The sequence below is a fragment of the Tachyglossus aculeatus genome, chromosome X1 (genome assembly GCF_015852505.1).
Source record: "Tachyglossus aculeatus isolate mTacAcu1 chromosome X1, mTacAcu1.pri, whole genome shotgun sequence".
Classification (NCBI taxonomy): Eukaryota; Metazoa; Chordata; class Mammalia; order Monotremata; family Tachyglossidae; genus Tachyglossus; species Tachyglossus aculeatus.
The window spans coordinates 90,084,184-90,107,864 of record NC_052101.1 but is presented as its reverse complement, the minus strand read 5'-3'; the positions used below and the strand labels follow the sequence as shown (position 1 = coordinate 90,107,864).

General features: G+C 46.3%; 2 protein-coding genes across 2 annotated transcripts in view; one reads left to right on the top strand and one right to left on the bottom strand.

Annotated features, from left to right (window-relative positions):
* The window catches only part of FANCD2 (FA complementation group D2), a 76,901-nt gene extending 67,513 nt beyond the window's left edge, over positions 1-9,388 (bottom strand). The window contains exons 1-4 of the mRNA XM_038740292.1: positions 9,351-9,388; positions 8,367-8,472; positions 3,045-3,185; positions 827-894 (exon numbers count right to left, since the gene is read on the bottom strand). Of these exons, the coding sequence (XP_038596220.1) occupies positions 827-894; positions 3,045-3,185; positions 8,367-8,439 (282 nt within the window). The 5' untranslated portion in view covers positions 8,440-8,472; positions 9,351-9,388. The remainder of the gene's footprint in view (positions 1-826; positions 895-3,044; positions 3,186-8,366; positions 8,473-9,350) is intronic.
* A 99-nt stretch (positions 9,389-9,487) lies between these two features.
* Positions 9,488-17,247, top strand: EMC3 (ER membrane protein complex subunit 3). Its single transcript, XM_038739830.1, has 9 exons — positions 9,488-9,519; positions 9,710-9,893; positions 11,715-11,772; positions 12,694-12,787; positions 13,431-13,535; positions 13,985-14,066; positions 15,098-15,177; positions 15,625-15,707; positions 16,591-17,247. The coding sequence occupies exons 2-9, from the start codon at positions 9,739-9,741 to the stop codon at positions 16,717-16,719; spliced, it is 786 nt and encodes a 261-aa protein (XP_038595758.1). The 5' UTR covers positions 9,488-9,519; positions 9,710-9,738; the 3' UTR covers positions 16,720-17,247.
* The last annotated feature ends 6,434 nt before the right edge of the window (positions 17,248-23,681 follow it).

Here is a 23,681-nt window from a genome sequence, read left to right as displayed (position 1 = left end):
GTATCAGCATAGTAGCAGTGTCAGTGAAGCCAAGGTTAGATAACGTTTCCAGGAGAAGGGAGTGGTCCTCAACGTCAAAGGCAGCCGAGGTATCTCAGAGGATTAGAATGGAGTAGAGACTGATGGATTTGGCAAGGAGATCACCGATAACCTTTGAGAGGGTAGTTTCCATGAATGGGGTGGAAGCCAGACTGGCAGGGGTCAAGGAGAGAATTGAAGGAAAGGAAGTGGAGACAGCGGGCACCAGACAACTCGCTCGAGGAGTTTGGAGACAAATGGTAGGAGGGAGCCGTGGGGTCACGGGAAGGTTTTTTTTAGGATAGGGGAGACATGAGCATGTTTGAAAGCAGTGGGGAAGAAGTCACTGGAGAGTGAACAGTTGAAGATGGCAGTCAAGGAGGGAAGAAGGGAGGAGGCAAGTGTTTTGATAAGGTGCAAAGGGATTGGGTCAGAGGTGCAGGTGGAGGGGGTGGACTATGAGAGGAGGTGGGAGAGCTCCTTTTGGATAATGCACGGAAAGATGGGGGAGTCAAACTGTGGAAGGGATCCAGGGCTGTGGGTCAGTGGTACGAGACTGGTGACGGGATGGGGGAGGGAGGGAGTTGAGTTCAGGAGAGAGGGTGGTGTTGAGGGTGTCACGACCCCACAGGAGCAAGCAGTTAACCACCTAAGGCACACGGGCTCTAAGTTCAACATGCCTGAAGTATGCCACCCCTTTATCCGGTTTGTCTTGACTCCATTAAATTATTCTTTACAATGCTCAGTTTCAAAGAAAAACAAAACTGTTGGTGACAAACGCAGAAATCTCAGTGCAGGATATACTTACTCTTGGGTAAAGAGCATGTTTCTTTAGTTCCTGAAAGAGCTTCTTTTGGAAAATGACTTGTTCCACCACTAAAGAAAACAAAGAAGAAAAGGTGTTGTCAAAGGAAGGAGTAAGATTAGATTCCCACATATTCTAACTAGTTAATGGTCTCCAGAAGAAAAAAAAAAACTGCACTTTCCCCTCCCCACACCCATTCACCCCACCACACCTTCTCACCTACTGCTGAGTTAGTTATGTTTTCTTCTAAAATGTGAAGCCACATCTTCAGAATTCATAGGAACACCCAGCTGCTCTTGGGTAAACTTCCCTGAGCACAGAACTGATCTCATTTCCCTCTTTAAAAATCTAATGACTCTGGTTGCTGCTCTTGTCAAAGTAAAAATCTTGGGCAGGGGCTTCAAGGCTTTCCACGAGCAAGCTTTCTCAGCTCCGACTTCATCCCAGCTAGTGCTCTCTACCCTCACAATCAAGCCACCTCTCATTCCCTGCCCTGGACACTCTCACCTCTAAGTCACTGCCATTCCCATGGCCTTCACCACCCTCAAATCTCTACTAAAAACACCTCCTAAATGAAATCTTTCCAGAGTCTCTCGCTCTCACATATGCACGCAGATTTCTAGTCAGTCCAACCTCCTTAGCTCTTTCCCAAGCTTGTGAGATGTATTTCTATTATTTGCATTCTCAATTTTGCCCCTTGCCTTTTACTTTTATCTAACTGTGTGCTACTTACTTAAGGTATTTAACTGCTTCCTTTGTGCCAAGCATGGTGACAGAGTCCTGGGGTACCAAACTGCTACCACATTAATACAATCACTCATTCTATCCCGCCTGGATTACTGCATCAGCCTTCCTTGCCGATCTCCCGGCCTCCTGTCTCTCCCCACTCCAGTCCATACTTCACTGCTGCCCGGATCATTTTTTGACAAAAATGTTCAGCACGTCACCCTGCTCCTCCACTTCATCGCCTTGCCCCCTCGTACCTCACCTCACTTCTCTCCTTCTACAACCCAGCTCCAACACTTTGCTCCTCTAGTGCTAACCCTCTCACTATGCCTCCATCTTGCCTATCTTGCCGCTGACCCCTCGCCCATGTCCTGCCTCTGGCCTGGAACACCCTCCCTCCTCAAATCCGACAATTACTCTACCGCACTTCAAAGCCTTATTGAAGGCACACCTCCAAGAGGCCTTCCCAGACTAAGCCCCACCTTTCCTCACTTCCCACTCCCTTCTGCGTCGCCCTGACTTGCTCCCTTTGCTCTTCCCTCCCTCCCAGCCCCACGGCACATATACGGGTACATATCTGTAATTTTATTTATTTGTATTGATGTCTGCCTCCCCTTGCCTAGAATGCAACCTCGTTGTGGGCGGGGAATGTGTCTGTTTATTGTTGCACTGTACATCGTACCAAGGGCTTAGTACAGTGCTCTACACACAATAAGTGCGCAATAAATATGACTGAATGAATGAATACAAGATAATCAAGTTGGACCTAGTCCCTGTCCCATATGAGGCTCCCAGTCTAAGTAGGAGGGAATAGGATTTAATCTCTATTTTACAGATGAGGAAACTGAGGCACAGAGAAATTAAGTGACTTGCCCAAGGTCACACAGAACAAGCAATCAGCAGAGCCCGGATTAGAACCCGGGTCTTCTGACTCCTAGGCCTGGGCGCTCTCCACTAGGCTTCACTGTTCAGGTTTTGTATTTGCCTGCCTTCTCCCCTTGAGGAGAGGAAACTATGTCATATCCTTCTTTTGTTCATTAAGCTTTAGACACTTCAAGGGCAGGAACTGGATCTTTTACTTTGGTTTCATGTTCGCAAACGAGTAGTACAGTACTCTGCACACAGTGGGAACTCAGTGAACGCTGTTAATAATGATGCTACTCCCCTCAGTACACAGGCTATGTTTCAAACAGAGTAGGTGACATTTGCCGCAATCCTAGGAGTGGCCAATACGTTACATACAAAAGACAGAGTTAAGAAACAATTTCATCCGGTAAAACTCACTCCTACTGTGGCTCTCTAAAAAATATCCCCAAGGCTCAATTATGTCTAGGGAACAAATAGGAATAAATGCCCTCCTATCTCTAGTCCCACTAATTCCTTATTTTGATGGTTATAAAACAGATGATCCTGAAAACATGTGGTCCCATTTCAAAACTGGTTGTACTATTCAAGTTTATACTAGCAAACCGAGAACAAAATATTAAAATATTACCTAGCTCATTCTTCTTCCCTCCAACTTTCAGAAAAATTCCTGCTGCCTTGAGAAGCTGAACGAAAACAGTGTCGTCATTCACTACTCCATCTCCTGCATTTGGCTTCTGGGATTTATCACCACCTTGATTCTTCTCAGTTCCTGTGAGGGGAAAAAAAACCCACAAATTTCACAAACACAAACTTTGAGCCCCATATGGGGCAACTCGATTACCTTGTAACTACCTCAACGCTTAGAACAGCACTTGCCACATCGAGAAGCAGCAAGGCTTAGTGGAAAGAGCCCGGGCTTGGGAGTCAGAGGTCGGGGGCTCTAATCCCAACTCCGCCACTTGTCAGCTGTGTGACTTTGGGCAAGTCATTTAACTTCTCTGGGCCTCAGTTACCTCATCTGTGAAATGGGAATCAAGACTGTGAGCCCCAAGTGAGACAACCTGATAACCTTGTATCTATCCCAGCGCTTAGACCAGTGCTTGGTACGTAGTAAGCGCTTCACAAATACCAACATTATTATTATTATTATTAGAAATACCATCATTATTACTATTACAAGGAGCACTGTATATCTGCATATCTGATTGGTAGTCTTTTCTCTGTTCAGATACATGGAGAACAAATTCACTATGATGAAAAGTCAAGGACTAATAGTGATGTATAAATATTACTTTTGTCTTTCTTTTCTATACTATATCTTCATTGCTTCACAGTTCCTATCCCAAATAGGGCTCACAGTATCAATCCCCATTTTACAGGTGAGGGAATTGAGGGGCATAGAGAAGTTAAGTGACTTGCCCAAGGTCACAGAACAGACAAGAGACAGAGTTGAGATTATAACCCAGGTCCTTCTGACTCCCAGGCTTGTGCTCTTTCCACTGGGCCACACGGTTAGAATGCAACTTCCTTTGGCAACTGCACAAAATTAATTAATCTAAACCTGCATTCTTTGCCAGTTTTATTGAAGATTTTCACAAATGATCTGGAATAAAGAATGTGCAGTGAAACCTTCAAACATGCACTTAAGTTATTCCAGGACGTAAAATGGTACGCAGGTAAAGACACACACTACGAGAACATCTCGAAGCTGAATGAAAGAAGTGCAAAATAGCAGGAGAGGTTCAGTGTGAGGAAATGAAACTAGGTTAAAGGTAATCCACGTCACAGCTACTTTCTGATGGGCTCTGACATCAGTCATAACTTGAGAAAGACATCTTGGGGCTATCATCTATTGTTCTCTCAATTCATGGGTTTAATGTTAGGTAGCAGCCAATATAACTAACAAAACGCTGGGCGGGCATCACCACAACAGACTAAAAAAGGATAGCACTCTAACTTCATAAAACCAGGAAACATACACACCCAAAATACTGCAGACAGTCCAGCCTTCTGCATTTTACGAAAGAAGTAACAAAGCTGGACAAACTACAGAAAGGGGCATCCAACACTATAAGACGGTTGGAATAGCTTAATAAAAAGGATTAAGTCTTCAAAATCATGAAAGGTATGAACAAAGTAAATGCAGAATGAAGCAGCGTGGCCTAATGGAAAGAGCACGGGCCAGGAGTCAGAAAACCTGGGTTCTAATTCCGGCTCCATCACGTCCCTGCCGTGACCTTGGGCAACTCACTTAAATTCTCTGTGCCTCCCTTACTTCAATTCAATACCAGTTCTGCCGCCTAGTTAGATTGTGAACCCCATGTGGGACAGGGCCTGTGACCGACCTGATTATTTTGTACCTCCCCCAGCACTTAGAACAGTACTTGACACAGAGTAAGTGCTTGGCAAATACTACTATTATTATTATTATTATTGTTCACCAATTATTATTCCCACCAGGAATACTGAGCACCCACTGAAATCTGAAGGAGGAATCAGAAGGCTCAAAATAAATAGTATTTATTGAGCACCTACTCTGTGCATTCATTCCCATTTATTGAGTACTTACTGTATGCAAAGCACTGTACCAAGCACTTGGGAGAGTCCGCTACAACCACAGACACAATCCCTGCCCACAGCGAGCTCACAGACTAAAGCAGAGCACTACAGTAAGCACTTGGGAGAGTATAATAATTAGGACTCATTCCCTACCCTCAAGGAGTTCCCTACCCTCTGATGGGTGAGCCCGCCAAAACAATAACATATTTACAAAGCAGACGGTAATAATAATAATTATAGTATTTGTTAAGCACTTACTATGTGCCAAGCACTGTTCTAAGCACTGGGATAGATACAGGGTAATCAGGTTGTCCAATGTGGGGCTCACAGTTTTAATCCCCATTTTACAGATGAGGTAACTGAGGAACAGAGAAGTTAAGTGGCTTGCCCAAGGTCACACAGCAGACAAGTGGTGGGGCCAGGATTAGAACCCACATCCTCCCACTCCCAAGCCTGTGCTCTTTCCACTAAGCCACGCACACCACAAGAAATTGTGCAGGTGGAAAATATCAGTGGCTACAAATATTTGGATAAATGTATGAAGGGGAGGTCCATACAAGGTTTTTAGAGGGAAGTTAGGGATGTAACTTCCAAAAGGATTAGACACATGAAGCTGTTGGAGGGAAAAGTCAGGGATATTTGATGACACCCAGAAAATGGAGGTCAAGTAGGAGCAGCAGCAACAGCAAGAGCCTCTGACGATCCCTTCTCCACCGGACTGAGGCCCGCTGCCCTGTCTTCACATCACCTGGACTTTCCGTCAGCAGGAAGACGCGGCAACGACTCGAGGCCTTCCCAACATTTAGAATGCTGCAAAGGCCATGACTGTGACTACTGGACTCCGAGTTGCAAGGAGCCTCTGCTCCTCCAGCCACAGTACCATACTGCTTTTTTTTTTTTTTGGCATTTCTCATCCTTGTCTACTGTGTCTGTATGGGGATTGTATTCCTTGATCTTTCCTCACACATCAGTCGCCAGTTCCCCCTTCCCCTCTTAGTCTTAGACTGGGAGTCCCTAATTCTCAGACTCGTATTTTTTCTCCAGTGCTTGGCACACAGCAGATGCTTAATATAGTCTATCACAACATCAGAAATGGCCATCACACTGTTCCTCTGAGTATGATTTTATGGCACTGTTGGAGGTCAGAACACTGGGTTAGGACAACTACTGGTCCAATCCATTGTTTTTGGTCATATCACCCCTCTGCTGCTGATGTATTCGACTCAGTGGGGCCTCCTCTCCCGCAGCTTGGTGACTCACAAAAAAGAATGCCTACGTTATCAGTAACTCCATACAATAATGATACTGCATTGATCCAAAAAATTAACTCTGGACTTACAGTGACTACCTAAAATATAACGCCTCAGAGGGAAAGGATGCATTCTCCCGCTAATCCCCCTTTCCCCTGCACCTCTACACTCGTCAAATTCTCATTATGATATTCAGTAAGCCTTTAAGGGCCAATGGCCTCACTACTAGGGTAGATATATTAAAATCAGATCAAACAGTTCCCGGATCACACAGCGCTCACAACCTAAGAGGTAGGGAGGGAAGGTACCATAGCCCCATTTTACATATGAAGCAACTGAGGCACAGGGTGGTTAACAGTAACAGACAGGAGGCGGCAAGGTGGCGTGGAGGAAAGAACATGAGAGACAGAGTCCGGAGACCCGGGATCTAATCCCAACAATATAATTTACCAGTCGTATGATCTAGGGCTAGTTTTCTGACACCCAAGCCCACGCTTTTTCCATTAGGCCACATACCATCCTTCTTTCTCTGTAAGCCCACCCACTGGTCTCTCAAGTTTACTCACCTTTTATTTTGGAACTTTCTAGCCTCCTACCTCCACTGTACCTATGTTATCCCTTCTGCCCCCACTTTACTCATAACACCTGCGTCTATATGCCTCCATCCTAAGGGCCCTCCCCCACCATCAGCTTCACCCCCACACTTTTTTGGGCAGGGAGGAGACGGAAGCTCCACCTCTTGCCCTCTGCTAGCAGTCACGTTTCTAATCCCGGCTCCGCCGCTTAGCTGCGTGACCTTGGGCAAGTCACTTGACTTCGCCGCGCCTCAGTTACCTCATCTGTAAAATGGGGATTAAGACTGTGAGCCCCATATGGGGCAACCTGATTACCCTGTATCTACCCCAGCGCTTAGAATAGTGCTTGGCACATAGTAAGTGCTTAACAAATACCATCATTATTAGTACTCATGGAGCACTGGATCTTCAAGGGGGAGCCAGGTACAGGTCTTCGTGGAGCAAGCGCGGGGCTGGAAGCGGGTACATGGGAGAAGGGATGGGGAGTGGAATTCTGTAGCTGCAACACACACTCTGTGGGATTATGCACCCTCTACAACTTTCAAAGTGGATCCCCTAGACCGCAAGTGTGTTGTGGGCAGGGAACGTGTCCACCAACTCTTTTGCACTGTACTCTCCCGTGTGCTTAGTCTGGTGCTCTGCACAGAGTAAGCACTCAATAAATAAAACTGAATGATCCTTAAATGCAGGCAGTCGGTCAATCGTATTTATTGAGTGGTTACCGTGTGCGGAACAATGTACTAAGCGTTTGGGAGAGTACAACATAACAGACACATTCCCTGTCCACAACAAGCTTACGATCATGGAGGGGGAATCCCTGATCAAGAGAGTCTCCAAGGAAGGCTGACATCAATTTCCTACAAAATCAACATTAGCCACTCTGTGGCTCAGTGGAAAGAGCCCGGGCTTTGGAGTCAGAGATCATGGGTTCAAATCCTGGCTCTGCCAACTGTCAGCTGTGTGACTTTGGGCAAGTCACTTCACTTCTCTGTGCCTCAGTTACCTCATCTGTAAAATGGGGATGAAGACTGGGAGCCCCCCATGGGACAACCTGATCATCTTGTAACCTCCCCAGCGCTTAGAACAGCGCTTTGCACATGGTAAGCGCTTAATAAATGCCATCATCATTATTATTACTACCACGAAACCTCTTTGACAATACAAATACGCTAGTGTAGCCATATTACTCATGTACAATTGAGCACACAAATCTAATTATGCTAAAAACAGGGTGGCCATCCTTGGCTCGGGAACTCGCCACCGCTTCTGGCAATCACCTGGTTTCGATGTGGAATATTTTGATTTACGACGCGGTTATCAGGAACCAACTGTGTCATAAACCCGAGGACTGCCTTAGAGGTCTTCAACAGCCTCAAGCACTTGCAGCGTCATCAATCGTATTTATTGAGTGCTTACTGTGCGCAGAGCACTGTACTAGGCGCTTGGGAAGTACAAGCTGGCAACATGAATGATCCCCTTCTGTCCCCAATTTCGCCGTGGGGTTGGAAGGAGTGGAAACGAGGCAGCTATTACACGCCACCATTATCCATCATCTGAGGAAACTACCTTTACTAGGCGAGGGCCTACTGGAGGCTGCTGCTGCTGGTAGGCTCCCTTCTTTATCCTCCAAGCTGAACATTGCCGTGAGATCTTCTATCACCACAACTATGTCCTGCGGCAAAGTGGAGAGGAAAAATTACAATTTGCCAACCCTCTTGGCTAACCCCACCACCACCGGTTCCCAGCCTGAGGGAACAAGGCCCGATACCCGAACTGGTGGTGGAGCTTGCCGATAAAGGAAAGCCCTGGAAAGAAGCATTTGAGCACTAACGGGAAGTGGGGAGGTTGGGATTCAACCGGGATTGACATCATCATCATCAATCGTCTTTATTGAGCGCTTACTATGTGCAGAGCACTGTACTAAGCGCTTGGGAAGTACAAATTGGCAACACATAGAGACGGTCCCTACCCAACCGTGGGCTCACAGTCTAAAAGGGGGAGACATCATCATCATCAATCGTATTTATTGAGCACTTACTATGTGCAGAGCACTGTACTAAGCGCTTGGGAAGTACAAATTGGCAACATATAGAGACGGTCCCTACCCAACCGTGGGCTCACAGTCTAAAAGGGGGAGACATCATCATCATCAATCGTATTTATTGAGCACTTACTATGTGCAGAGCACTGTACTAAGCGCTTGGGAAGTACAAATTGGCAACATCTAGAGACGGTCCCTACCCAACAGTGGGCTCACAGTCTAAAAGGGGGAGACAGAGAACAAAACCAAACAGACCAACAAAATAAAATAAATAGGACAGATATGTACAAGTAAAATAGAGTAATAAATATGTACAAACATATCTACAGGTGCTGTGGGGAAGGGAAGGAGGTAAGATGGGGGGGATGGAGAGGGGGACGAGGGGGAGAGGAAGGAAGGGGCTGTCTGGGAAGGCCTCCTGGAGGAGGTGAGCTCTCAGCAGGGCCTTGAAGGGAGGAGTCAAACGGTGGAAATCCCGCTTTGAAGAAGGGCAAGCGGCGAGGCTGCACCTGAGGCTAAAGGCCCCGCCTGAGGAGACTCGGGCTCCTCCGTCAAGATTCCCGCTCGCGCCGACGTCGGCGCGCTTTGATGACGTAGCACGCACGACGCGGTGACGTCACGGCCTGCGGCGGTGACCAGCGGGGGGAGGGGGGGAGCCCGCGCGGCGCCGGGGCCCAGGTGAGCTGAAGCCGGAGAGACCCGAAGAGGTGGGGAGGAGGGGCGGCGCTGAGGAGAAGTTGGGCCCATTTTCCAGATGAGGGAACTGAGGCCCAGAGGAGCGAAGTGGGCGGGGGGTCGGGATTAGAACGCACGTCCTCTGCCGGCCACCGGGCCTGGGGAAAGCCTGACCCCTCCGTCGTCCCCTCAGGCGTCTTCTTTCCGGGATTCGCTTCGAAGATGGCCGAGCCCGAGTTGCTGCTCGACTCCAACATCCGCCTGTGGGTGGTCCTGCCCATCGTCTTCATCACGTTCTTCGTGGGCATGATCAGGCACTACGTCTCCATCCTTCTTCAGAGTGACAAGAAGCTCACCCAGGAGCAGGTGTCTGACAGGTAATATGGCGGGAAATGGCCCCACGCGTGTGTGGCGACACTCACGTAAAGCCAGATTTCCAGTGGTGTGGTATGTGCTGGTTCTGGTTTATCCATTTGACCATTACCTCTCCACCTCCACCACTGTCTTCCTAATTTATATAACCAGTGAGCGTATTTGCTGCACCCCGATTCGAGTCGAAACTGACCCAGTTTCTTAACCAGAAATCACCCCTTTGAGAAACCAGCAGTAGTTTCTGAGTCCTGAAATCAATCAGTCACATTTATTGAGCGCTTACTAATCAATCAATCAATCAATCAATCGTATTTATTGAGCGCTTACTATGTGCAGAGCACTGTAGTAAGCGCTTGGGAAGTACAAATTGGCAACACATAGAGACAGTCCCTACCCAACAGTGGGCTCACAGTCTAAAAGGGGGAGACAGAGAACAGAACCAAACATACCAACAAAATAAAATAAATAGGATAGAAATGTACAAGTGAAATAAATAAATAAATAAATAGAGTAATAAATATGTACAACCATATATGCATATATACAGGTGCTGTGGGGAAGGGAAGGAGGTAAGATGGGGGGGTGGAGAGGGGGACGAGGGGGAGAGGAAGGAAGGGGCTCAGTCTGGGAAGGCCTCCTGGAGGAGGTGAGCTCTCAGCAGGGCCTTGAAGGGAGGAAGAGAGCTAGCTTGGCGGAGGGGCAGAGGGAGGGCATTCCAGGCCCGGGGGATGACGTGGGCTGGGGGTTGATGGTGGGACAGGCGAGAACGAGGTACGGTGAGGAGATTAGCGGCAGAGGAGCGGAGGGTGCGGGCTGGGCTGGAGAAGGAGAGAAGGGAGGTGAGGTAGGAGGGGGTGAGGTGATGGACAGCCTTGAAGCCCAGGGTGAGGAGTTTCTGCCTGATGCGCAGATTGATTGGTAGCCACTGGAGATTTAGTACAGAGATTTAGTACTATGTGCAGAGCACTGTACTAAGCGCTTGGGAAGTCCAAATTGGCAACATATAGAGACAGTCCCTACCCAACAGTGGGCCCACAGTCGAAAAGGGGGAGACAAACTTCTAAATTCCAGCAAAAGCTTCAACGTCCAACCTGCTCATGAAGACGTCGGAAGCCCAGAGGGTCCGGGGCGGGGACGGGGAAAGACGTGGGGGAAGAACAAAGGAAAAAGAGGCGGACGTCATTATTTTGGTTCATCTTTTGGCCAGTTTGGCCGTTAGTTGCTTCTCTCTTTCAAACTCCTTCTCCCTCTGCTGCTCTCGCTCCAGTTCTTCTTTCTGCCTTCTCTGCTGCAGCTTAGGGGCTCGTTTCTTTAACTTGGCCGCCTTTTCGTGGAGCAGAAGCATCTCCTTCCTGACGTTCACTAGCTAAACGCTAAACAAATACCATTTTTAAAAAGTAACCATTTTAAAAGGATGATGGGCTTAGAACCACTGACCCCGTATGAAACACTTAAGCTAATATGTCCTAGGACCCATTTTTCACACAAACACAAATCCTCATCTTATCCCCAGTTCAGGAACAGAACCTGGCTCCTTTTCATTCAGGGGTGATTCTTGCAATCTTTGCCTGACTTCTGTAAGGGGGAAAAAAATGGGTGGGGTGGCCCTGTGTCCTGTCCTTAGAAATCTTATTTCCATTATAACATGTCTGCAAGTCTTGAAAGATGACCTTATTTCAAAAACCAGCATCATTGTGTAACAGATCTGCTAAATGGTGGGGTGGGGGCTTAGTTTGTGTTACCGAAGATCTTTCTGCTAAACTTTGCATGCTCATCTAGCATTTCACGTTATTAATTTCATTTTCTTGATTTCTTTTCTTTCCCAGTCAAGTCTTGATTCGCAGCAGAGTGCTGAGGGAAAATGGAAAATACATTCCCAAGCAGGTACTATTCAGTTTTTCTCCCCCGGCCCCCTCCTTTATTTTTACTTTCTTTAATATGAAGCTCATGTCTGTAAGGCTACATGAGGAAAACTGATTGTCTGGCAGCAATGTAAATGAGAAGAAAAGACATTCTGATCCCTCAACAAGTTTCTCCACAGAGAACGGGCCTCTAGATGCATGTACTGTAATTTTAAAATTGTGGGTTTTTGTTAGTGCATCTGGCAAGTTAATGAGAAGGGTTTTTGTGTGAAAAATGGGTCCTAGGACATATTAGCTTAAGTGTTTCATACAGGGTCAGTAGTTCTAAGCCCATCATCCTTTTAAAATGGTCACTTTTAAAAAATGGTGTTTGTTTAGCATTTACTATGTGCCAGGCACTGAACTAAGTGCCAGGGTAGATACAAGATAATTAGATTGGGGACAGTCTCTGTCCCACATGGGGCTAACAGTCTTAATCCCCATTTTATAGATGAGGTAACTGAAGCCCAGAGAAGTGAAGTGATTTGCCCAATTTCACACAGCAGACAAGTGTTGGAGTTGGGATTAGAACCCAGATCCTCCGAATCCCAGGCCCGTGCTCTTTCCACTAGGTCATACTGTTCCCAGATGATGGTTGGACTGGCTCTAAAATTCTTAGTGGGAAGATCAAACACTTAGCGAGGGAGTATTTAAAGAAGTATTTTACTTCTGCCCACCATGTCACTCTTTTACTGGTTCTGAGCAATTAATGAACTGCTTCTCTGGGCTTTTTAGGAGAGTAGAACAGCGGAGGAATAACAGTAGAATACTAGAGGAGTTTGGAAACCCACTCGGAGGCAGATAGCCCATGTGGTGACCTGCCTACCAGGATTTAGCTGGTCTCGATTCTGTGTTCATGGAAAATAATTGGGCGCTCTTTCTACTTGTTTGTGTTTTTCCTTAGTCTTTTCTGACCCGAAAATATTTCTTCAATAACCCAGAGGATGGATTTTTCAAAAAAACTAAAAGGAAGGTGGTGCCACCCTCTCCAATGACTGGTATGCTTCCTTTGAGAGATATGGGGAATTTTTTTAAATAAAATTCTCTTTTTCTTCTTTATGCTATATTAAGTGATGTCAAGGAGTCAGAGGCAGGTGCTGTTGACTGTGATGGGAAAGTTAGAAGTTGACCCGCACTGTTTTAATCATGGGGGGAAAAGTTGACTGTGGCCATGGTTCTGCACCCGTTGGATATCTCTGTCTGTCCTGGCTCTCTTATTAAGCCACATAACCACCCTGGAGAGGGCACACATTTGCAGATCCCAGCCTCTTTTCCACTCCCCCCAACTTTTATCTCTCCTTGAAAATTCCCAGAACTCATAAAAACCTGGTGCCAAAAAAGGGCGCAGAACTAGTAGATTCTCACTGGGCCTCGCTCCCTAAACACTGAGGCTGGTTCTATGGCCATAGTGCCAAATTAGATGTCTTTGTGGGCCACCCCTGGCTTACATCATACCCTCAGATGAATTTTTGGTGTGGGATGAGAATAAAAAGAGACATCTAGTCTTGGTTTTGGAGCAAATTGGTTTACATTCTATTTTTCAGTCAATTTTAACGGTCATTCAGAAAATCAGCAAGAAACCGCTGCCAAAAGAGGTTTGAGTGGTGCTTAATTACACAGTATGTTTTGTTTAAATCTTAGATCCCACTATGCTCACTGACATGATGAAAGGAAATGTAACAAATGTTCTCCCCATGATTCTTATTGGTGGATGGATCAACATGACTTTTTCAGGATTTGTCACAAGTAAGTTCCAGAAGTAGCACTTTGTGCACTTTAAGCAGTGCCTCTCCTTTCTTTCAGTTAGATCAGTTTAAGGGCTCATTTGGACTGAATCATACGTCATATGGAATCTGATCATGTTATCTCTGCAATACTCGTTATCTGGTGAAATTATAACACTCTCTCCTAAAGAGAGCCAGTATACTGTAGTTTTCTCCATCCTGTGGTTGTTCCAATCATTCTGTGACAAAGTATCTATGATAAGAGATTCCTATTTGGTACAGATTAATTGAGAAAGTGAAGATTTGCGTCTTTTCAGTCTGATAGAAATAGCTACAACTAACCTCTTAAAAATTAATTTTACCAAGAACATAGAAGTTTTGTGAATTTTTCACATACCCTCCAAAGAGAGGGTTGTACTCTGTGTCAACTGTTTCTAGCAATTCAGTAACATTTTTCTTCCTTCGTCTCAGCTAAGGTCCCATTTCCTTTGACTTTGCGTTTCAAGCCAATGCTACAACAAGGAATTGAGTTGCTCACTTTAGATGCATCCTGGTAAGAATGTTCTGTAGCTTAAAAGATGGGCAGAAATGTGGAAACTTCAAGGGCTTTCTGAATTTTCACAAAACAGTGAAACAAATCTGTGTTCAGCTGTAACTTACCTAAAACAAGTGGACATAGCATGGTATATTACTGACTAAAATGTGACCTAATGGTCTTGATTCATCTCCCCCTTTGCCGGAAGAAGCAGGCTGTTGGGAGCTGCATAACTTCCTTTGTATGTTTACAGTGGGAGGGGAAGGTCACTGCCTGGAAAGGAACCATGGACAGTGTGGAGAAGAGAGAGCCACGCCAGCAGCTAAGCTATTTTCCCAGCAATTTTTCCCCTCTGGGAGCTGTGCTGTGCTTAGCTCTACTTATAGGAAAAAAACCTATGCGAACAGCAAGTGAATGACTGCTGCAACTGCCCTGGTAAAGGGGAAAGTGGGGTCCAGACTGGCTCAAGTCCTCTCAGAATACATTGGGGCCACACAGCCCTCATGTGCACAAAGGGGAATATGAAGCCTATTGTCTGTGCTCGGGAAATCCTACAACTAGATGAAGCAGCAGATAGATTTCTGCCGGCAACCATAGCTAACTGGGATTCCTGTTATAAGATGCTGCAGTCCTTACAGCTATTTTGCAGGACTCCTTGCAAAATGAGACTTTTCTCAAAAATCTAATTACTCAGACCAGACCGGCCACTACATTTTTAAAATGTATTTTTTTTTTTTTTGCCAGCCAACTCTGCCCCTCAGGAATCACAGCATAAACGATGATTTACTTTTGGTTATTTATAAGACTGTTCAGCTCCAAAGTAGCTCTTCTCTGATTGTGCTTTGAGATGAAGATGGAGTACAAGGCATCGGCTAACTTTTTCAGAATTTAGACTAGGTGCTCTCTGTGGCATTTCTCTGATAAAAGAAATACCTTTTGGATCAAATGCTATTTGTGCTGACTTTCCGTTTGAAGTCGCTGCTTTTTAGTCGATCCTTTTTGCTGTCCCAGGGAATGCTTTCAAACCCTTAAAACTCTTGCTTTACTAGGGTGAGTTCTGCATCTTGGTACTTCCTAAATGTTTTTGGACTTCGAAGCATTTACTCTCTGATCCTTGGCCAGGATAACGGTAAGAAACATCGCTAGAGAAATGCTATTTGGCTTGTGAACAGAGGTGCCAACTTTTTGTTTGGAATATGAGAGCGATCTTGGGAGGGGTGAGGCTTTGAGGGAGGGGGAAGGTGGAGAGGAAAAGAAAATAAAGGGAAAATGGAGGGGTGGGGTGGGATAGGAAGGGAAGAGGGTACTTCCCCTCTGCTGCTGTGCCACCTCCTCCTCGGCATGAAGTAGAAAAGACATCTTCCAGCCCCTCTCCAGCTCTCATGGACTGGGGTGCCCTCACTACTAGTTGCTCTGCGTCTCCGTGGGACCTTCGTGAGGATAAAGAACTCGCAAATGGGGAGTTTAAGAGAACCATGCTCCCCTCGGGATAGATACTATAACGATTACTGCGCTGATCCCTGTATTGTCCGGTGAGCTTCATAGAGCTGTTTCATTTGTGGGTTTTGCACTGTAGCTGCCGACCAGTCTCGGGTGATGCAGGAACAGATGACGGGAGCGGCGATGGCCATGCCTGCAGATACTAACAAAGCTTTTAAGGTAGAGTCTTTTTAGTACAAGAGTCTCTAAAATAAAGATCTACAAAGTCCCATAAAGAAGCAGCAGGTCAGCTCCTTCCGAGTTGTCAATTTAAAGTCCAGGTTTATCCCGCATCTAAAATGAACTTGATAATTATTCGAGAATAGCTTGATTAGGTCCCGCAATTGCGCTAGAAAAGAATCATCCTATTTGACTATTGAATCCTAAGAAAAGATTCCTCAATTTTTTTCTTTGTAAGTAGCCTCATGGAACAGCTGGCATTTATGCATTTTAGTGGCACCAGGACAAAAGAACTGACAGGCAGTTGTTCCAGAAGCCCATCATTCATTCAATTCATTCATTCAATTGTATTTATTGAGCGCTTACTGTGTGCAGAGCACTGTACTAAGCACTTGGGAAGTACAAGTTGGCAACATATAGAGGCGGTCCATCCCCATCCGTGTGGCCCCCCCCACCACAAGCCTTATAATGTCAATACCATTTAATTGTGCAACACCCTAAAATGTTCTGCAGAGAGTGAATACTCAGTAATTGCACACCTGTTTGGGAGAGAAGGGGTACACAACACTATTTGTGTACGCATTCCTCCCCCGCTACTGAAGAGACCTGTTCTGCCACTGCCAATTAGAGGAATCAATGGAAACTTCGCATCTTCTTGCCGAGCACAATCAAATCAAGTTTTAATTTTTTTTCCACATTCAAGTTCACAGGTGGAAAAACCTCTGTAGCAGCACCTCTAGAGCTCAGAGAATTTTTCCACTCCACACAGACCACAGTCATACCATGTTGCCACCTAACCAGGCCTTAGTTCCTCAAAGCACTTTTGAGAAATGGTACGAGAACATGCTCTCCCTCACGACCTCGGTAAATTCTCTTCCCGTAGACTGAGTGGGAGGCTTTGGAGTTGACCGATCATCAGTGGGCCCTCGATGACGTGGAAGAGGAGCTCATGACCAAAGACCTTCACTTTGAAGGCATGTTCAAGAAGGAGTTACAGACCTCCATTTTCTGAAGAGTTGAACAGATGCTTGACATTTCCAGAATATCTTTACTTTTTAAGCAACACGTGTGAAAAATACCTAGAATAAGTAGGACCGTGTGCGGGGGGTACCCAGCAAAGGAATATTTGGGACTAAACTTGTTCCATTTTTCTGTTTAAAACTAGGGGGCTGTTTAGATGACTGCCAGCAGGAGGTTTCACAAAAAAGTAAATTTGGTTTTCCTGCTTATATTTTTATTTCTGATAGTCAGGGTCGGTAAAAGGAAAATCCAAGCTGGTAATAACATGGGGTAAAATTATCCTTTTGAAGAGAAGCGTTGGGAATTACAAGCCACATCCGTCTTATGCCTGTAATCTTCCGTATACATTCTGCATACATCAAAAGAACAGAAGGTACTTATTAACTGCACCCTAACTAGCCACATGGTAAATGCTGTCTGGATGTAACTTTTTCTTTGATTAAATGTAGTAAGAAAAAGCAGTGTGTTCTTTTTACTTTATAGTCACCTTGTTCATTTAATAAAGATGTAACTAACAACATTCTCTGATGCCTACAGCCTAACAAGCCGACGTGTTTTCTCTTAGACTCGTGAAAATATAGGCTCTTGTTTGGATGCAAAAGAACGGGTAATATTGTTGTTATGACTACTGTTAAGCAGTTAGAAAGTTTTTTTGTGCTTCCTTCCTAGCACAAACACTTTACTCTCCTTCAGTCCTGCACCACGCTAAATTTGTTTGATAAAGGGCAACCTGTTTACACATTGTCTGTGTCAGCCTTTTCAAATCTAAGCACGGGCGTCAGTGTGTTTAACTGCTCATGTGGTTCGTCACTAGCAGCTCCAATATGGAATTCATTTTACCTGAATTTCTCAGAACCCAATTACAGTGTAGACTACAGCAAATGCTGCTCTCCCCTGGCTTTTCCTACAGGCCAACAGTTTGCAAGTCTCCTCCAAGGTCTGGACTAATCAACCAAGGCCCTTAATGCTCTACGTAACTGGGATTCCAATGTTAAAACATGGCACTCTCTAGAGAGTTCTTATTCCATAAGGGAGTTTACAGGACATAAGTGTCCATATGGACATAAGTGTCGAGGGGCTTGGAGGGAGGTGATATTCAAAGGGTTTTAAGGGGAAAAGACCCAAGCGCAAAGGTGTCACAGAAGGGAGGACTTAGGGAACTCAATCAATCAATTGTATTTATTGAGCGCTTACTGTGTGCAGAGCACTGTACTAAGTGCTTAAGTGAGGGCTTAGGGAAGGCTTCTTGGAAGAGATGTGATTTTGGAAGGGCTTTTAAGATGAGAAAAGAGATCATTATTATTATTGTATTTGTTAAGCGCTTACTACGTGCCAAGCACAGTGGGAGATACAAGGTAATTGGGTTGTCCCACGTGGGGCTCACAGTCGTTATCCCCATTTTACAGATGAGATAGGCTCAGAGAAGTGAAGTGGCTTGCCCAAGGTCACAGCAGACAAGTGTGGTGGAGCTGGGATTAGATCCCAAGCCCGTGCTCTTGCCACTGTCACACTGTTTCTTGTCAGATTCATTCACTCATTCAATCAATCATATTTATTGAGCGCTTACTGTGTGCAGAGCACTGTACTAAGTGCTTGGGAAGTACAAGTTGGCAACATAGAGAGACGGTCCCTGCCCAACAGTGGGCTCAGAGTCACATAAAGCGGGGAAGGAGTTCCAAGCCAGAGGGGAGGACGTAGGCAAGGGGTCAGTCGCAAGAAAGACAAGATCTAAGTACAGTCCGAGTGACGGCAAAAAAGTAGTGTCGATGCGCATGGTGTCAAACACCGGATGACTATTTGTGGAATTTGCAGTGCCTGCAGCTGTTCCCCAGGCCAAAATTACCCACTTCCATCACTTGAGGTATCCCTAGGGTCCTTCAGCTCCCTGAGGTCTGGCTCCTGGGATCCAGGGAGAGTACGTGATTCCTTCGAAGCTCACGCGTTCCGGACACTCTATACGTGCCACTACTGGTTCTGATCAGATAACTGGCCTTTAAAGAATTAGCAATAACCGTAGCATCAGTCGTGCAATCAACCATAAACCAAATCTGGAACGTGCCACTACTGGTTCTGAGCAGATAACTGGCCTTTACTTAAAGAATTAGCAATAACCGTAGCATCAGTCGTGCAATCAACCATAAAGCAAATCGGGAATTAAATCACTTTAACCTCCAATTTAACCCAAGGAGTTGGAGAAGCAGCATAGCCTACTAGTGGAAGAGCCCGGGCCTGGGATTCAGAGGACCTGGTTCTAACACTGGCTCTGCCGCTTGTCTGCTGTGTGACCTTGGCCAAGTCACTTCCCTTCTCTACACCTCACATACCTCATCTGTAAAACGGGGATTAAGACTGTGAGTCCCTTGTGGGACAAGGACTGTCTCCAACCTGATTATCTTGTACCTGCTCTGGTGTTTAGTACAACGCCTGGCATATAATAAGCACTTAAATACCTTTGGGGGGAAAAAAAAAAGGAGGTAGCCTCCCCCACCAAACCCTTGTATTTTGATGCCATTGATGCCTATTGGTTTTGTTGTCTGTCTCCCCCTTCTAGACCGTGAGTCCGTTGTTGGGTAGGGATTGTCTCTATCTGCTGCCAAATTATACTTTCCAAGCGTGTAGCACAGTGCTCTGCACACAGCAAGCACTCAATAAATATGATTGAATGAATGAATTTCCCTTTAATAAGCCTTTTTTGGTGGTCTGTCATGTCCAGCAACATGTTGTAGTGGATAGAGCACAGTCCTGGGAGTCAGGTAATAGGTTCTAAACCCTGCTCTGCCACCTGTCTGCTGTGTGACCTTGGGCAAGTCCCCTTACTTCTCTGTGCCTCAGTTACCTCATCTGTAAAATGGGGATTGAGACCATGAGCCCCACGTGGGACAGGGACTGTGTCCAACCCGATTTGTTTGTATCTACCCCAGCGCTTAATAAGTTGCCTGGCACAGAGTAAGTGCTTAACAAATATAATTATTATTAGGTTCTGGTCAGGCCATATTGCTAAGTACAGCCTTCCTGGGAAACCTTAGCATCTCAGGTCTGCTCCCTCCTCCAGCTGGAGCCCAAGCTCTGCAACCCATTCCCTTGAACACTGTGGACTGAATGTCACCAAAATGACTGTGGTCATTCTTCCCCACTTCCTTATTCCCCTCCTCATTTTCCCAAATCCCCTCCAAAATTGGCCCATTTTTAAAATGGCATTTTTTAATGGCATTTTTAATGGCATTTTTTTAATGGCATTTATTAAGCACTTAGCACTTACTATGTGCAAAGCACTGTTCTTAAGCGCTGGGGAGGTTACAAGGTGATCAGGTTGTCCCACGTGGGGCTCACAGTCTTAATCCCCCTTTTACAGATGAGGGAACTGAAGCACAGAGAAGTGAAGTGACTTGCCCAAAGTCACACAGCTGACAATTGGCGGAGCCAGGATTTGAACCCATGACCCCTGACTCCAAAGCCCGGGCTCTTTCCACTGAGCCATGCTGCTTCTCATTTAAGTTCTGTGTGCCAGGCACTGTACCAAATGGTTGGGGAGATGCAAGGTAATCACCGTTCGTGCTCCACGTGGGACTCACCGCTCTAATCCCCACTTTACCGACGAGGTGACTGAGGCACAGAAAAGTGAAGTGACTTGCCCAAGGTCACACAGCATACAAGTGGCAGAGTCGGGATTAGAATCTAAGGGCCTCTGAATCCCAGACGCCTGCCATTTCCACACTATCAGCAGCTGAGTAACTGACACCTTTGCAAATTTTCTTTTCCCTTGAGAAGAGGTACGAAGCAGAATTGATGGATAGCTTGCTTTGAAGCCTCTGGACATTTTTCCCTACCTCCAGGGAAGCTCGAGCATAAGAGCGAAGGAGGCGGACAGTGGCAGTGATCCAGGGCTGTGGGTTAGTGGTACGAGAGCGGGGAGATACAAGGTTATCAGGTTGTCCCACGTGGGGCTCAGTCTTAATCCCCACAGAGGAGTTAAGTGACTTGCCCAAAGTCACACAGCTGATAAGTGGCCGAGCTGAAATTAGAACCCACAACCTCTGACTCCCAAAGCTCTTTCCACTAGGCCACACTATCTTAACCATCCCAGTACTAGGATTTGAGTTTTCCTTAATGTGAGATTCCCATTATAGGAGAGCGGGGTGTACCTGCCTCTCCCAGATCTTGTGAGGGCAAAATGAGATAACTGACGTGAAAATGCTACGGAAAAATGAAAAACCAGCCTTTGAAAGGGCCCAACCAGGGCACGCCGTTTGGGGCTCGGGTGTGGGTGTTGTAGGACAGTTCCACCCATAGAATGGGGAACGTGGCTGCTAATTCTGTTGCACTCTGCCAAGCACTTAGTACAGTGCTCTGCACATAGTAAGCGCTCAATAAATACCATTGATTGACTGATTCATGGTTTGAGGGCTGAGGCTGCCCCAACTCCCTTCAGTGAGGAGGTAATGAGGCACCTCAGCTCCCAAAAGTCTGGAGAAAGTGCCCGCAGGGACACTATCGCTGCAGCAGGAGCCATCCAGCCCTCTGCACGCCCACCATCCCCCCACCGGGTCCGGCAGGTTCTTTATGATATTTGTTAAGCGTTCACTATGTGTCAAACACTCTTCTAAGCGCTGGGGTAGGTACAAGTTCATTAGGTCAGACATGTTCCCTGCCCCGGGTGGGGCTCACAGTCCAAGTTGGAGGGAGAACAGGTATCTAATCCCCATTTTACAGTTGAGGGAACTGAGGCACAGATGTTAAGACACTTGTCCAAGGTCACGCAGCGAGCCACTTTCTCCGACTCACTAGGCCATGCTGCTTCTCCATTCCCTTTTCTCCTTCAGGCAACTCCCCCAACCCCAACCCACATGATATCTGAAAACCAGAGTCAGCAGGTTCCTGCATCAGGAGGGAAGGGAAGGGACAGGGACCGAGGGGTGAGAGGTAGGAGGGGCCCCGGCTGGGGAGAGGTTTGCTTCCCATCGGACCTGGAATTTCAAAATGGAACACGCCACAGCACACAGTCCAATCTTAGTGCAAATCACTAATTTTTATTCCTTATATAACAAAACCAGCGGCTTTCAAAGTGCTGGTAGGAAAAAAGAGGGGAACCGTGAACTGGTCATCCCGCAGCATCTGCTGCCCCAGGGATGCAACCCGGCCCGCTGCTGGACAGAAAATGATGTTATTTGCCACCCTTTACTGCATTATTTCAATACATTTAACGTCAGGGCCTGAGGAGAACACTCTTTTACCACAAGTGACACGTTTTCAGTTTCATACTAAGAAAGAACAGGCAAAACAGCATTGTCATTACAATCAACTGGAAGAAGAGATGATCACTGCATTGTTCACATCGTACTGACCGGATGATTTTTGAATGAGGAGCCTGCCCTCCTCGTGGTTTTCCCCCTCCTTGTGCCAAATTGTACTGTCAGTGACAGCCAAAAACAGTGAAAAGAAAACCCAGGGCAGTGCTAGTGGTTCACTAAAGCCAGAGGCCCCCGAGCAAGTGCAAGAAGTAGAACGACTTCATAGTAACCATTTGGGATAAGGGAAAAAGCAAACACACACCACCAGCATTTATAAATTACGCAAGAGCCTCGAGCTTACAATCACAACGGTGAGGGTCTTGAGAAACGCTCCACAACTGGGTTGTACGATACCTGCTATACTCCATTCCCAGGTCCTCCAGCTGTTTTCCCAGCCAAGGTATCAACCCTCGGCTTCAGCTTTCACCAAGCTGCCAAGTTGGCAGCTGGGAAGTGGGGAACCCTTCGGGCAAACTGCTTCTGGGGACCGGAGAAGGGGGCCCTGGTCGATAATCAAGTAGAATTGTCTTCAGGCTGCTTTTATTCCGTCTTCCCATCGTGAAAAACCCACTTCACCCCTAGGCACAGATTCCACACAGAACTCGCCTCCTTGATTGTTAGCTCCTGGTCTGACAACCTCAAACATCTGAGGAAGGGGAAGGATATCAGGGACAGTGTCAGTGCGAAGTCAGACGCTTGGGAGTGAGCGGGAAGCGTTAAGCTAATGCGAAACCCATGGTGGGTCCGTGGGGGGTTCGGATGGGAAGAAATCAAATCTGTGTGGACAGAGATGGAAGACACACGCCGGGAGAGGTTTCAGTAATGGACGAACCGCACAGAGACAAACATAGATACTCTTGTGATAAAACAAACACCTTTGGTATGCGAACTTTGGTTAAAAAGCAAATGAGAGTTCCAGTGTCATACACGCGATGAGGCCCTGCCATAAACCGGAGAGGAAAAAAAATCCTGCTCACTTCTCTAGAATCTCTGCAGAGTGGGTACACGAGGAAAGAAAATGCTTGGCAAGTGAGAAGTCAAAAACGGATTCAACCTGACACAAAGAGAAAGTCACTACAATTACGGAGGGGGAAGAAGGAAAAAAAAAAAAAAAAAGAGTGGAGTGCTCCAAAATTTTGGGACAAAATTGGGATCGGGCATTACCTTCCGGTTTACTCTAGCCATTTTCCAGAAAACACAGGGTGGAAATTTCTTATCCCTCAGCAATCAGAACGGAAGGAGGATTGAGTCACGGAGTTACCTCTTTACCGGAAACTTCTTTCTTGAGAATTGATGGAATGGCCCAGATAATTCTAGACTGTCAATGCCGAGGCTGAAAAAGGAGTCTTAAGAAAATGGAAATTTGGTTTGCCATCAGATCTTGCACACGGGGATATCTCATCTGTAGCTAACTGGATTCAGTTCCACATAGGGGGAAGTATAAATAGTACGTTAAGCACTCCCTACGTACCAGGCACCAGGGGAGAAACGAGATAATCAGGTCTCACTTGGCCCTCACAGCCTAAACAGGAAGGTGAACAGGTAGTGAATCCCCATTTTGCAGATGAGGGAACTGTGGCACAGAGAAGTTAAGTGACTTGCCCAAGGTCACACAGCAGGTACATGGCAGAGTCGGGATGAGAGCCCAGGTCCTATAACTCCCAGG

Coding starts and splice junctions, on each gene's coding strand:
- EMC3 (XM_038739830.1), top strand. CDS start 9,739: ATGGCCGAGCCCGAGTTGCTGCTCGACTCCAACATCCGCCTGTGGGTG. Junction 12,788..13,430: donor GCCACCCTCTCCAATGACTG/GTATGCTTCCTT, acceptor TTTAAATCTTAG/ATCCCACTATGCTCACTGAC. Junction 13,536..13,984: donor TTTTTCAGGATTTGTCACAA/GTAAGTTCCAGA, acceptor CCTTCGTCTCAG/CTAAGGTCCCATTTCCTTTG.